General features: G+C 55.2%; 1 protein-coding gene and 1 pseudogene across 2 annotated transcripts in view; one reads left to right on the top strand and one right to left on the bottom strand.

Moving 5' to 3' along the window:
* Positions 1 to 8,056: 8,056 nt before the first annotated feature.
* LOC132377292 (collagen alpha-1(I) chain-like) lies at positions 8,057 to 9,356 on the bottom strand (annotated as a pseudogene).
* Positions 8,316 to 15,498, top strand: part of SH3RF3 (SH3 domain containing ring finger 3) — a 216,430-nt gene continuing 209,247 nt past the window's right edge. For both annotated transcript variants that reach the window (XM_059942575.1, XM_059942576.1), the window contains exon 1: positions 8,316 to 9,876. In XM_059942575.1, coding sequence (XP_059798558.1) covers positions 9,355 to 9,876 — 522 coding nt within the window. In that variant the 5' untranslated portion in view covers positions 8,316 to 9,354. The remainder of the gene's footprint in view (positions 9,877 to 15,498) is intronic.

Raw genomic sequence — 15,498 nt, 5'->3', positions numbered from 1 at the left:
AGAGGGAATTGGGGCCCAGGGCAGCAGAGATGGTGGCTGAGGGCCGGGTACCCCTCCGGGCCATGGCAATCCCCACCTAGCATCGTGAGGGAGCTCGTGGTGGTGACGCCTGGACCAGAGCTGGACGTCCCTGTGCTCACCTGGGGGCATAAACAATCACCTGGGTTCTCGTTAAATGGCCAGTCAGGTAAAGACATAGAAAGAATAAGAGAATCTGCAAAGCTGAGGCAAGAAAATGTCCCAAATATTAACGAGGGGAAACGGTAGGCTCAGGGAATCTCCCCATGTTTCCCACCAGACGGAAGCTCTGTCTCTTCCTCAAAACCGTGGTAGCATCTTCCTTGCTGAGATGGTCCCGCGGGAGCACCTGAGCCTCAGGGAACTGGGCAGAGTGTGTGTTGGGGAGACGGGGCACCTGCAGCCAGGAGAACCTTGCTGGCTCAGGTGGTCCCGGTCCAGCCGACAGGAGCTGAGCCACTGTCCGGGTCCAGGGCTGAGCTGCTGTGCTTCAGGCTTCACGCCCCCCGGGGGTGGGGGCACGTCAGCCGTCAGATTGATTTTATTTTTATTGCGGTAAAACACGCATAACATAATATTTATTAAAAACCGTCCTTCAGTGTACAGTCCAGGGGCAGTAAGTACATCCCCAGAACTTGGTCGTTATCCCAGCTGAAACTCTGTCCCCATCAGACACTAACTCCCCTCCCCCCGCAGCCAGCGTCCTCCCTCTGCTTCCCTCTCTCCTCACTCGACCGTTCTGCGGCCCTGTGGTCACTCCTGCCCGCTGGCCTCGCAGCAGCTCTGCAGTCCTGATTAGGACTCAGCTGTGGGCATGCACTCCATCGCTGGGGCAGTGGCGTGGTCTTCTCCATGGTCTGTCTCGGCTATAGATCTGGGCCCAGCACATACTCCTGCCCTCCGCTAGGAGAGGGGGCTTTTTTCTGCGCCCTTGTCGCAGATGCTTTGGGGTTCCCAGCACTGATCCCCTCCACGTCCAAGCTTTGTTGGGCAGGGGCTGGGGCGTGGGGAGGGGGAGGGGGCTGGGTGGGGTATTTCTGTGGGCACCGCCACCGGCATCACAGGGGTCCCCCGAGGCCTCCTGCAGCCCTGTGACTTCCCCGCCATGCGGGTGGAGAAGAGCCCGCAGGCGGGTCTGAATCCTCCACGTCCCAGGCCCGGGCAGCCCCCCCAGCGTTCAGAGGTGCAGTGAGAGTGTAGCCGAGTGTCCTCACCAGAGTCGGGGCGCCTACCCACCTAAGCAAGCCCTAAGTCTGCGTCTCCTGAGACCCTGGGGAGCCGGCCGCCTTCATCCGCAGATCCCTGGCGGGCTCGGGAAACGGGTGAAGCTGTCGGGTGCCGGGTGATTTCTGTTGCTGCTGCTGTAGAAGCGGGAGCTCCGCTGGTCCCGGCTCCCAGATCCACTGGGAGCAGGAGTCTGTCCTTCTCACACCGACTTTTCCCCCTCTTTGGGTTTGAATTCCCGCGTTTCTGTCCTTAGTCTCACTTACGTCGTGTCTCTTTCGGTTTGTCATTCTAGTATCTAGAGCGTCCCGGGCTATAACCTACTGTCTTCCTGGGATCACACAGGGTTTCCGAGATACCAGGTCCTTCCCTGCAGTAGCTATCAGGCAGGGCAGGTACTAACCACTTCGGTTTTCAGTTTTATTTCTTGAATCTGAGCGTGTTTATTATACTGTATGCAGATTTTCCAGGAATTTATAGGAGGAAAATTTTAAGAAAAATTGATGATTGTACTGCAGAGCCTGGAAATCCCAGAAAATGGTGTTCAGTCTATCAAGTCTGTCCTGTGCATTCTTTCTCAGGAATTCTTGAGGATGGGTTCTCACCAAATGAGGGAATAGACCAAGGATGACGAAGCAAAGCGGGGCTCTACCTCAGGAGGCGTGAAGAAGCCAAGCCAGGAAGATGGCAGTGGGCCCAGCGTAAGATGGGGAGGCCTCCAGGGAAAAGCACAGACTCAAAAGAGTGAGTATTATGATGCAGTGTTTGAAAAAGGATTGAAGATATAATAAAGGCAAATAATGCAAGGAAAAGGGAGACAATAAGGAATTTCAGGGGGAAAAAAGAAACACAAAAAGAGCTGAAACAGAAACTTACAGTTCAAAGAAAACGCAAGAAAAGGCAAGGCTGTGGCTTCGGCTTACAAGCCCCGGGGCTGGGGGCCCAGGGGGCAGGGCTGGAGTCAATCAGTGAGGTTTTCCAGCTGAGACGCATGAGGACTAAACCCTCGCTGTCATTTGGGATGACCGCCCAGGGTTTGCAGCTGAGAAGTAGGGGTGGAGTGTGAGTGGACTCTGGGAGGGGGGAGACGGGCAGAGGCATGAAGGGGGGCGGTGGGGAGGCGGCTGCGCCCCAACCCGAGCTCGGCCGATTACCTGGACGATATCACTGATTAAAAGGTAAAAGAACCAACCCCCCGCTGGGTGATTCATCCATAGTGTTTATGTAGTTACTATGCGTAAGGCAATGTTAAAAGGATAAGAATGAAGACATAGAAGCAGAAATGGTGAGCGAAGGAGGAGGGAGGAGAGATTTGTTGCTAAAACAGGGCCCCGATGACAGGAGAAAGGACGGCTCCGCGGGGGTAGAGGCTGGTCCTGAAGACTCGGGGAGCGGGGAGGGGCGGGGCCTGGTGACGAGGCGGCGGCAGATGCAGGGTTCTGTACCCAAAAGGTGACTGACGGGGTGGCTTCAGAGACGGGGTGCCTGAGCCGCCCACCTAGGGGCCCTGCAGCCTCCACCTGGACCCTCAGGCTGACCAGGGAGAAGCCTGCTCAGCTTCTAAGGATTGCAAAGTCTACGGTGTGTGTAGAGCAGCAAAAAATGTACTTGTACACAACGTACAAGTGTGTATATTTCTAAAAGAATCCCCCTTAAAAAAAAACAAGAAAAAACAAGAAAAACATCATACTAATATAATACAAAGGCATCTCAGAATGTGTCTTAAAAAGCTAAACCCTACCAAGTTCCCCTAAATTTGTAATCCCAAAATACTCTGATAATTTAATGAGAGAACAGCTCTTGAAAACTGTCCTCCCTTGACAATTCTTGGGTCGTTAGGAATAATAATCTTTAAGGTCTGGAGCTGTTATCTTAAAAGCCCCTCACCTGTCAGAATGTACCCAGTGGAGGCCGGTGGGAGGGCCAGCAGGACCAAGGGCCCCCGAGCTGCGTAGGAGCCTTAGTTTCCGGAGGCCTGGTAAGTAAGTGATGCAGGCTGCTAAGCTCTGCGAGAGATCACGTGTCCCAGCAAGGTACTTGGTGAACTGCTGTGTCTGAGAAAAGGAGCCCGGGAGGGAGGCTGACGGGCCAGGGGGCCGACCGCAAAGCAATGAAGGTCCCGTAAGATCTACAGAAGGAGCAGTCGTGGTGCAGGAAACGGTCCTGGAAAGAGCCCTGCAGGGCGTTGCCCGGCTAAAGAGAGAAGGAGGCTGACCTTTACCGAGCACCCTGCCCGTTCCCGCTGGAGGGCTGAATGGCTCGGTGCCGCCCCAAAGTGACAACCTCCATGATGGGCACTGCAGGCATACCATCTGCCACGTCCCGCTCAGAGGTGAGCGGGCACACTCGTTACCCCGGTTCACCTGTGAGGGACCAGCGCCGCGTGTCAGGGGGCCACTGAGCATGGGTCCAGACACGCACCTGCCTTTGCCTCTGGTCTCCTCTCGTGCACCGTTACCATGAAAGGAACTCCCACAGCGGCCCTGGGAATTCACAGCCACCTCCTTGGGGAGCAGCTCCCTGATGTGTCAGCTCAACCTCCACAATTACCCGCTTTTTCAGGAGAAGTCATCCCAACCTCTTGTTTTCTCTCTGCACGACTTCTGTTCACAGTCATGTTTTCTGGGGCCGCAGAGGCTCATAGAGGCAGAAGGACACAGTGACCCCTCAGGGAAGAGGGCGAAGGAAGGACGGCTGGCAGACCCATATCCCCAGGGGTCAAACCAGACCCAGCCACTGTGCCTGATGCAGGCGGGCGCAGCGGAGCCCCGGCCTTCCCGCCGGGCGCTGCGGGCGTCTCATGGGGCATCTCCAGCTGTGACGTCCACGGTCCCTGGATGCATCACGTCTCTGCCACGAGGTCATGTTCTGCTGGAGCGGTCGATGTTACCTCTGTCCTCACCTCTGCTCACAGACCACCTATAAGGCTCTGACCTCTGCATGCATTAGGCTTATAAAGCTGTGACCCAGGGGCCTATCTCAGGAAGACGATGGAAGAAACAGCCCAGCAGCAAAAAGAAATTTCACTGTGAGTCTGTTTACAGACAGAAATAGACCCACAAAAAAGAAAAAAGAAAGAAATAGACCCACAGACATAGGAAACAAACTTATGGTTACCAAAGGGGAAGTGGGGGGAGAAATTAGGAGTTTGGGATTAACGTATACACACTACTATATATAAAACAGATAAACAACAAGAACCTACTGCATAGCACAGGGAACTCTACTCAATAGTTTGTAATAACCTATATGGGAGAAGAATCTGAAAAGGAATAAATATATATATACGTATAACTGAATCACTTTGCTGTACACCTGAAACTAACACAACATTGTGAATCAACTACACTTCAATTTAAAACATGAATTAACTAAAATAAAAGAATTACAACCAGAAAAAAGAAATGTCACGGTGCCTTTAGTTCTGTCAGCAGGGTATTTAATCCGCAGCAAACACAGTGGTTCTTTATACTTAGCTCTATATCTTTCACAAGTATTTCACATTTTTCTAGAAAACGCATCAGTATTATTTACAATTGACAACCACCCCTTGGATGATTTAAGATGTACTCCTACCAAAGACATGAGTCCAGATATTAAATATTATTCAATGTCAATTACACTGTGATTATTCTGGAAACTTTTCTTTACATTCAATTTTCATTCATTTTTCTCATGACTGTAATTTAAATAAGGGATTTTCTTTATTGGGTTAAACGTGTCCCAGTGCTTTAGCCGATAGCTATGCAGAGCACACAGCTTTGAGCATCTTCTGAGATCTGGGGCCAAACTAAAATAAAGTGTGTTGTGTCTCCAGACTGGAGGAGAATCTATTATAATTCTTTTTTTATAATAAATTTATTTATTTATTTATTTATTTTTGGCTGTGTTGGGTCTTCGTTTCTGTGCGAGGGCTTTCTCTAGTTGCGGCAAGCGGGGGCCACTCCTCATCGCGGTGCGCGGGCCTCTCACTGTCGTGGCCTCTCTTGTTGCGGGGCACAGGCTCCAGATGCGCAGGCTCAGTAGTTGTGGCGCACAGGCTTAGTTGCTCCGTGGCATGTGGGATCTTCCCAGACCAGGGCTCAAACCTGTGTCCCCTGCATTGGCAGGCGGATTCTCAACCACTGCGCCACCAGGGAAGCCCCTATTATAATTATTTTGAAGACTGTGAACAAAAACATAGGCAATGGTAGGATTATTTTTAATACCTGAAAGCATTTGCAATATTTCTGTCACAGCGCTATGGAAACTGCAGTGGGCAACAAGGAGGCGCCTTGTCCGAGTGCAAGGGTCCTTCCTGCAGAGCTGAGGTGACGCTGACTTATTTCTTTAACTGGATGGCCCGCTCCATCAGTTTGAGCAAATTCACATTCAGGTAATCACTCAAGTCCCCACCTGATTGGACTGAGGGAAGCCCGGAGACTGGTCTTGGACTCTACTCCGTGTCGCCCACGAATCCCCACCCCAAGGGGCAGGCTCTGTTTCCAAGGCCCTGCATCCCACAGAGGCAGTTGCCCTGGGAGGAGCCAGCCTGCCAGGGGTCTGGGCTCACCCTCTTTTATACCTGGGGCAGCAGCGACGGCCGTCAGACATTCCAGGGCCAGTCCCCGCCCGCAGGCCACCTTCAGCCAGTGGGGCTGCCCAGGGGGCACCTCCTGGAATCACCCTCACACTCGGGCCATGGTCCCCGGGCTCCATCAGTTTGGGCAGCCGGGTCCTGTGTCCTCCGAGCTGTCTCCTCTTTGGACAGATGCTCTCTATTCCTTCATCCTAAATTCACGGACAAGGCCTCTGGATCCTTTTCCATCCTGTCATTAATATCTAGTCCCCAGAATTGGAAACAATCCTGCCGATGGGGTCCGACAACCCGAGGTGCAGTGAGATGATTCCTGCCCCTTCACATCCCCTCACGCATCCTAAGATTCCATCATCCCCCCAGGCGGCCACGCTGACACTCATCTTGGCTCATTGTGCTGTGGGCACCTGAGTCCCCAAGGTCTCCTCATACGAACGGCTGTTACGCCAGGCTTCTCCATCATGGACGGATACAGCTGGCTGACTGAACACGTGCAAGTTTAACTGAGTGATGGAAACTTGTGCTTGTAATGCTTCCACTATTCAGATCACACCCTTAAGTTCCTTTATGCTGCAGCTCACCTCCTTTGGCTGCTTCAACCAGAAACTGCCAACAGGGGATCTGGTGGCCAATGGGGCCACACTCACTTTGTTTGGCTAATAGGGTGTTTTTCTGAGAACTGAACAGGGTGCCGACCGTCGAACACAGGGAAACCCACCTAAAAAGCAGTCCCCCAACTTCTCTGGAAAAGCAGAAAGATGGGGTGGGGCTGGGCCGCCACATCCGCCTTTGCAAGGCCCAGCACAGTCCCCCAGGCCCAGCACAGCCCCCCAGGCCCTGCACAGCCCCCCAGGCCCTGCCACGCAGCCCTCCTGGCCTCTGGGGCCCCCTGGCCCGCAGCCCGCTTGTGCTACGGGAGTGGGTCAAGGCAGGGGCCCAAGGTGAGAAAGGTGTGATTCGGTGGCCCCGTGTTTGCCCTATGTGGCCCTGGTTGTGTGTAACAAGGGGAGCCGAGCGCAGGGGCAGTTCCCTCTGCCCAGCACGCCACGGGTCCTGGAACCCTTTCCTCTCCTTCTGGGTGACCCCTGAGGTGCCGCCAGGCTTCAGATGATCCCCCTCTGCAGCCAGCACCCATTTGTCCAGAAAGCGACCACCTGGGCCAAGCTGGGTAGCAGGGGTTTAAAACTTCCAGCCCACGACGGTGTCAGATGAGTGTCTTTTGTCAGTGGCTGAAGGCACGAACGAAATGCTTCTGGAGTTTGACCATGTTTCCTGTCATGTGGGTTGGGAGGTAGAGGCAGCTGGTACAAGAGAGGGAAGGAGACCACCCACCCCGGGGCCCATCTGCAGTGACCTGGCCCAGCTCTTAGCCTGGGGTCCTGATTCCCATGATCTCTTTGGTTCCTTTTAAAACCTTACAAGAGCTGGTTTCTGCTGCTTGAAACCCAAAGCACCCAGGGCACGTCACCCTAGACAGCCCCTGCTCTCTGCTACCTCTCCCAGCTTCCCCGAGTCCTGTGTCCATGCCACCTGCTTTTGGATCAAGCATTCTGGGTCCTTTGTTATTCTGAGTGCGGGTCAAAGGGTGGAAGGAGGGCCATGTGTGGCCCCTCCAGGGAGGCCTGGCCCGAGGTCTGGGTCCCCGGGCAGCACGGGAGAGACGCCTCCATCTCTCACTGGCAGTGCTGATGTGAATAATCGTGCACAATCCACACTAGGAGAACCCGGAAGGCAGGTGGGGCAAGTCTCCTGCGGCCGTCAGAGGTCAGGAGCAAAGTTTCAATGAAATGGCAGCCTCACTTCATGGACCAAGGGTGTGACTCAGTATACCCGGAAAAGAGACGCTAAGATGTGCATTCAAATCACCACTAGGCGAGGATTTGGAGGCTGTTTTTTCATTAGTTCTGCAAATATTTATTGAACACCTACTATGTGCCAGGCATTGCCCTAGGCGCTGGGGACATTACAGTGTAAAAATATGTGGCTTGTAGGGAGCTGGTATCATAGTGGCCTGTGATCTTTTCCACGCATTCGGTTCTGGAGACACAAACATGAACAAAATGCAGCCACAATGATTTCATAACTATAAGCCCCACCTTCCTCACGTGCAAAATGAGGTTAAAATAATTACCCGACAGGGCTGTTTAGAGGATTAAATAAAAAGATGCACGTTCGTGGCATGGAAGCCTCAACAAGTATTACTTTCTCCCTGGAAAGTCAAAAAAGCTACACTTAGCTTCACAAACTGCAAGACAGCCTGACCGACCGGGAATAGGACCCTCGCGCTCTTCTGCTGTAGCCCACGTTCGGAGATGTGCACGGTCCAGCGTCCTGCCCTGGACCAGGCTGCGCCGACCCCGGACTGGGCCCAGAGCGGCCACGAGGGGGCAGCGCTCGGCAGGGAATCTGTGCCACCGGCCGCGGCCCCGCGGCCCCCGGGCCTCCGTGCGCTCTTGCGTCGCTCTGACGCGCCCGAAGGCGGGCGCCGGGAAGGAGACCGCGTCTCCCCTCGCCTGCGCCTCCCGAGAAGGGGGTCGAGCGCGTCCCCAGGGGCGCCCTGCGCGAGGCTGGGGTCCGGCGGGCAGCGGCGCAGTCTTGGACGCGCGTCGCCGGGAGGACCCCGGCGCCCTTCCCTCCGCTTCGCTCGGCGTCCCGCGCCCACCCCGGCTCCGGAGCTGTCACTTCCGCGCGCCGCCGGGTAGGGGACCGGGCCGTCGTCGAGGAGGATGCCCGGGTGTTGGCTGCGTCCCCAAGCTGCTGGCCGGCGCTGCCCAGGGAGGCGGTCCGCATAGCGCCGCCCAAACTTTCCTTCGCGGCGGCGTCAGGCGGAAACATCCCGCTCCGAGGCTCACGGAGAGCGAAGGGAAGCTCGGGCGCCAGAGGGGACAGGCCCGAGCCTGCGCGGGAGAGCGCCCCGGAGTTCCTGGGGGCCCTGGAGGCGCCCTAAGGGCAGGACTGGTGGCTGCGTGCGTCCAGGCGGAGGCAGGTCCAGGGCGCAGCTGCCCCTTCCCCGTGCCCCGCAGTGACCGTGACCTCCGCGCGCTCCCCGCGCACGTGCTCGCGGCCGAGGACAAGGAGGGGTCCCGCCGCGCCAGCTGGGCAGCCACTCGCGGGCAGGCCAAGGGCGCACAGAGGCGGTGCGGGGGAGCGCGCACGCTGCGCCCCCGCCTCCACGGCATCGGACTGGCCGCTGCGAGCGCAGAGCCGCCGGGTGTTGTGCCCGCCCGGCAGCGCCGCTGGACTCCGTGCGGGGCGGACTCGCGGAGGGACAGGTGTAGCCCGTATTCTGGGGCGCCTCGCGCCGAAGAACTGGGTGGGCTCGGCGGCCCGGAGGGGGCTCGCGGGGCTCGGAGCTCCGATCCTTGCCACGCAGGCCGGTTGGCACCACTTGGCGCTGCCAGCCGCAGGGAAGGAAGTCGCGGCGCAGCCCGGTTCCCCAGCGGCTGTTCGGACGCGACCCTGGCGCCCACTGCCCGCGGCGGCCTCCGCAACGGCCCCGGGACCTAGAGGTGCGCGCCGCCGCCGGCGCCGCCCCCATGCTGCTCGGAGCGCCCAGGCTGTGCGCGTCCAGGGCGGCCGCCGCTGCGCAGAGCGAGGGCGACGGCGACAGGCTGGGCGGGGACATGGACGAGTCGTCGCTCCTGGACCTGCTGGAGTGCTCTGTGTGCCTGGAACGCCTGGACACGACGGCCAAGGTGCTGCCCTGCCAGCACACCTTCTGCCGCCGCTGCCTGGAGAGCATCGTGTGCTCGCGCCACGAGCTGCGCTGCCCGGAGTGCCGCATCCTCGTGGGCTGCGGCGTGGACGAGCTGCCCGCCAACATCCTCCTGGTGCGCCTGCTGGACGGCATCCGCCAGCGGCCCCGCGCCGGCGCCAGCCCTGGCAGCAGCCCGCCCGCGCGTCCTGGTCCGGGCCCCGGCCCCGGTTCGGGGGCGGCCTCGGCGCTCGCGGGTGCTGGGGGCAGCGCCCCTGGCTCCCCGGTTCTCCTCCCCGCGGCGACCAGCGCCAACGCCAGCCTGCGCGAGCTGGCAACCAGCAGGAGCGCGCCCCCAGCAAAGGTGGGTATGCGCTTCGCAGAGGTATGAGTGTGCTGGTGGGGGGAGGGCAGCGAGGAAGGGCAAGGGACCAGAGGTGCTCCGCGATGGCCTTCTTTCTCGACTTGCTTCCCCCCAGGGACTCCGTGAGTGTAACCCTCCAAGTCCCACTTGGCAACTCTTGGACATCACGTGCTCCCCTCCCGCCCCCTCCCCTTTGAACCTCTCTTTGGCACCTGCCGTCCGCGCATCCTCTCCCCTGGAATCCCTTTCCACCTGCACTTGCTCTGTGGCGGCCTGTGCGTGTGTGGCAGCCCCCGGCCTTCCCTGAGGCGGGCAGGGCTCCATGCCCCCCTGCTCCCCTTCAGTCCCTCTCAGGGCTGGGCCTCTTTCCCCACCTTTTAACTTTGCTGGGCCCTCCATCTCCCCAGACACAGCCTTCTTCTCCTGAACCCCCAGACCAGCCCTCTCCACACCCTCGCCCGCCTGGACTGAAGTTAGCACCTAGTGTTCTCCCAGGTTCTGGCTGCTGGGAAGATGGTGGGCCTCCTGCCTGGTGTCTGGCCAGGGAGGACCTGGCAGAGGCAAGTGAGTGCCTGGGTTGCAAGAATGCAAAGTACAAACTCCTTTAGCGGGAGGGGAGAAGTTAACCTGGAGCCCAGGAATGTTTGGCGCAGCCCTTCAGGACTTGGCCTGTCAGGCAGCCCTGGTCCTCCCCTGGGTTCTTAGGCCCATTGTGTTCCCACTGGGTTGCTATTTGAGGGGTGTGTGTGTGTGTGTGTGTGTGTGTGTGTGTGTGCAGCTACATTGTACAGCATGGACTGCTTCTGTTTCAAAGACCTTATCTTGAGGGTTCCGGTGATTTGGTTTCAAGAGCTACTTAGCGTGTGTCATTTCACACCCTCGGCCACCTTGGGCACTGTTGCTGGGGGGAGGATGGCCCGTGGGATGCTGGTTTAAGTGAGAAACAAGGAACTACTCTTGTTTTGTATTTTCTTTAAATGTAGAAAAGCTTGAAAAGCTTGTTGATTTATTGCAAATATCATTCATTTTAGAAAGCACAACCGTATCCCTCTACTTTTGACCTTTTAAAGATCTGGTGGTGTATAAACCATTTAACTAATCCTTCCCAAATGTGAAGTGCTGAGGTGAGGGGAAAGTTCTTCATCCGAATTACTCAGCACTGCAGTGTCTCTGAGGTTAGGAACTTAAGCCCTTGAGTGTTAAGCTTTGGAGTTAAAAGTCAGACTTTGCCAAACTGGGCTTTTCCTATAGATCAGGGAAATGGAGAATCAGGGAGAATGCCCATTCTCAAGTCAAGAATAGTCAAGGAATATTTGAAAATGGGATCACTGCTGAAGGGGAGTTGATGTTAATTTATTTGGTTTTAATTGTGATTAAATCCAGTTACAAGTGTTCTTATTACAGATTTTCAAACTTTTCTTTCTTGCCTTGCTGTTATTATCTAAAGTATTATAATTAAAGGTCTTTATTTGCAAAATAACCAGGTTACTTCCTCCTGCTCTGAGAACTAAATGATTTTTGGAATGATGCTTCCAGTGGGAACGTTTTGTGAATCGTGTTTGATCAGGAGGGTGCGGGGTAACAACCGGCCTTGAGGCAGCTCCTGGGCTCCGTGGCATTTGTGGCTTTTAAAGACGTTTGTGAAGGGGCTGAACTTACAACTTTTATTCATAACACTTAGTACCAGGGCATTAATTTTTTGTCGCCTGGATTTTGGGATGATTGGTTGACTTTCTCTCTGGACACATACATACAGCTAACAGACTATGTCCAGGGCTGTCTGAGCCTAGCGGACTCTGGAACACGTTTCCTTTTTTTCTTTTTCCTGTGTTATCTCTGTGTGACCCTCGGTCCTTTCTTCCAGGTCCCACTCGCCAGGGGGACTAAGCTTGGGTCCTAGGAAGAGTCTGAATTAAATCTGATATTACATTTGATCATTTTCAGAGAAGAAAGAAAAAGTAGTGGCCCTGTGGACTGTAGTATCATCTAGCCTTTAATCTACTGATTTTCAATAGTCACTGGGAGTCTTCTCGGGCAACCAGACGTCCCGCATAGAGGGCTGCACCGTAAGCAGCTCTGTGAGCGTGGCGGGCAAAGCCTTCAGCTGACCATCACTTCCAAATAGGCTCTGGTACTTGACTGTCCACTGGATTAAGTCCTGGGCCCGGGTGTTGCCGCGTGCTGTTTAATAGATGGGCACTCGTTATCAACGGGTACCATATATGCCTTAGTAGTAGGTGACTGTAAATATAATACAGTCCCGTTTCCCAGTGAGATGCTGCTCCAACCTTCCTTTGGGACGTGTGGACGTTTTAGGTGGGTAGATTAGCAGATATCCGCCTAAATGTTTGTTAATTTAGTGACAGGTGGCTGCTGGGAATGTACTCACTCCGTTTGGTTCCTGAAGCACTTTCCACACCGTTCACTCACATCTTTCACCAGCATTGCCTGGACCCTCCAGCCTGGTGGGCGGAGCTCTGCTTTCACCTGTGCCTCTGAGACGAGGCATCAGGAATCAGTTAATTGTGCCACTCCTGGAACTTTTACACCGTATTATGATGCCCAAGGCTAGCAAATGCTTGCCATCCTGTGCTGGCGCTCAGAGCCGCCTTAGCCCTTTGAATGCGCTGCCATCACAGTTGCCGAATTTCTTGGCCTAATCTGTTTTTTGTTCTGTTTTACAGTTTTGCAAGGTGATGCCTTAAACACCCTAACTACATTGATGGAGGTTTTCAGTGCAACTTGTCTTTCTGAGAGGGTTTTGAGGTTCTCAATTGAGTAATTCAGAGAGTACTTTTTAATGTGTCTGAATAAGGCTCTAATATATCAGACAGTTCCAATTTTTTTGTGATTATTTTGGTGGGAATCCCTTATATGCCTTATATTTGGCATACAGAGCTTTTGCTACGTACCTGCACTGGGCCGGTCACCATCCTGGGTGAGCCAGGTGGGTGTGTCCCCTGATGGAGCTGGCGTTAGGGGCCGAAGCCGTTGTGCTCTCAGGAGGTTCCTGTGGGCACGGGGCAGGTGTCGGCCAGAGTTCTGTGAAGGTTAAAGGGAGGACGTTATCACAATCAAAGAACTCTAGAAGGCTTGGGTAAGGCTCTTGCTGATGGGAAACCGTGTTGGAACCGGATTAGTTTGCCTGCAGGTACTTGGGGATGTTTAAGTTGGAAAGCTGTGTATCTCTCGGCCAGTGTGACTGGGACCCAGTAATGAGAGAGTGAAATGAATCACACAAATGGTGTCTATTAGATATTTTATCTTATACACACACACATATAATAATTCGCCATTTTTTGGATGCAGGATCTGGACTGTTCTTTGCGTTCCAACCTGTCTTTCAGTCACAGCCTATGATTTCCTATTTGTTTCTTTCAAGTGGACTGGAAACTAAGAGACTTTCCAAAAATTCTGAGTGGAGCACCTTCCAGATTTTAAATAATCCCCCCTCAATGTGTTTGGTTTTGTTCCTGCCGATGTGACAGTTTTAAAGCTGTCTCTCTTTGGTGAGTCTTTCCTAAGCAGTCACCTTGGTTTTCCAAGGAGTGACTTCTTGTGCACTTAGATTTCTTTGGTTTGCGTACTATTTAATTAGAGTTTATGTTTATATGTAAGTATGTAAGCACACTTGCATCAACATGCTTGGGAATCCAGACTCCCTGGGCAGGAGTGACGGCCTGGGCAGTGGCTGGCCAGGCGGCAGCCCTCCGTGGGGTGGACGCCCTGACCGTCCGGTGCAGTGTTAGGGTTAGGACATGACTGCGTCGTGGGGGCGGGCGGCTGTGGCTTGGTCTGGGGTGTAACGGGGACTCCAGAGAAGAGGCCTGGAGGCCTCATGAAAGCCAGGCAGCTCCCGGGACGGCAGACAGTGGTGACTGTGGTCACTGTGACGCCGGGGCAGACGCCGGCCTTTGTGACACATGAGTCACGGCAAGTCCTTCGGGACGTGTTTTCAGAAGGGCGGTGGGATGCGTGACCGTTGATGGAGCGTCTGCTGTGTGCAGGGCGGGCCGGGTGGTGTGTGTCTCCTCGCTTTCCGACCGTAGCTCAGAGAGGCAGCTGGTTAGCACATGGGAAGCTGAGCTCCGAGACCCCATCGCTCAGGGGCACTGGAGTTGGGGTGACCTTGAAAGGTGAACTCTGGACGCACCGGCTAACTGGCTTCCTGGTTAGACGCCTCTCCCTACCACGAACCTGGTTAATTAGAGACCCTGGTCCCAAACCAAGTGGGCTGGGCCCTGAGGTCCACTCTGCACGCGGCTGCAGCTGCTTTTGGCTCGGCTGCTGTGGCGGGCTGGTGTGGAGTGCGGTGGAGGGGGTCCCCGGGGAGTGCGGTGGCTTTGGGGGCAGGTCACTGGCAGCCATAGGTCTGGAGCCCGGGGTGCCTGGGGTTTGTCCGGGGCTCCATTCTGTCCTCAGGGATGCGTCCTCATCCGTCCTGCTCTGCCACCATCCTGGTGTCACCCCAGCCCCACCCAGGTGTCTCAAGGTTAGATGCAGGGGCCTTGGGCATCTCGTCCTAGTGACATTCCGAGAGGCCAAGTGGTCACTCTCCAAGTTGGGGAGCAGACCTGACTCAGCCATCCTCACTCGCTTCCCCCCTGGCCGGAGCCCGGACCAGCCCATCTCGGGGGGGAGGGTTTGGGACCCAGGACCACCTCCCCCTGAGGCTGCAGCCCCTTCCCACCCCCATCCCGAACTAGGTGACGGAGGGATCCCTGGGCTCCTCAGGGTCCTGTGAGGATGGAGGGTGGGGGACTTGGTGGGCAGCCAGGACTGGCACGGGGTGGGGTGTGTGTTAGTCGCTTGGCAGATGGTTTAGCTTTTCTGGGCCTTCTTATCAGTGAGTGAGGGCACCTGTCTGCTTTACTGGGTGACAGAGGCAATGCAGGTGCAGGCTTAGCGCACCCTGTGGGCCGTTGGCTCGGTGCCACGACTAACGTGCATCTCGAAACCTTGAGTCACCACTGAGGTGCGCTCCACAGGCCCACCTCACTGCTAGTGGGGTCAGTATACGGTGTCCTAAATTACTGTGTGTGTGTGTGTGTGTGTGTGTGTGTGTGTGTGTGTGATGCATGTTGTGCCTCTAGGTTCAAAGTCCGCCGAGTTCCCTTGACTGGATTGTTGAGTGTTGATGAGCGTCTAGCCAAGGGCTTGAACCTGTTTCACCTTTAAATTGCTTCCAGGTTTTATCTTTGTTATCGAGGTAGCGTGCTTGATCCTTATAAGTGTCATTAAAGTGAAAAAAAGTCCAAAAGGTCATCTGTTTCAAGGAAGGCAGCCGGGAGCGTAATCCTGCTCAGCGTGACACACTGGTCAGGGCTCTGCTGAGAGGGAAGCATAGCTACCTCGTCTGCAGGATGGGTGGCCCGCCTACACCTCCCTTCTCTGCAGGACGGACTCACACCGTTGTTCCTTCATCCAGCGTGTGAGGCTCGCCAGAGCAGGACGAGATTGCGTCTCAATTATACAGTTGTTTCAAGGGTGCATTTCAGTTCAATCTGTATTTAACCTTTATTTTCGCAGTTAACGTGCTCTTTTTCAAGGTACGTTTTTGAAATAAAACATCAAGGATTCAGTTAGGGAGAAATGATCTTTATGGCGCTTGAAGGGACAAAG

This window comes from Balaenoptera ricei, chromosome 13 (assembly GCF_028023285.1).
Source record: "Balaenoptera ricei isolate mBalRic1 chromosome 13, mBalRic1.hap2, whole genome shotgun sequence".
Classification (NCBI taxonomy): Eukaryota; Metazoa; Chordata; class Mammalia; order Artiodactyla; family Balaenopteridae; genus Balaenoptera; species Balaenoptera ricei.
This window is presented reverse-complemented; position numbering and strand designations above follow the sequence as displayed.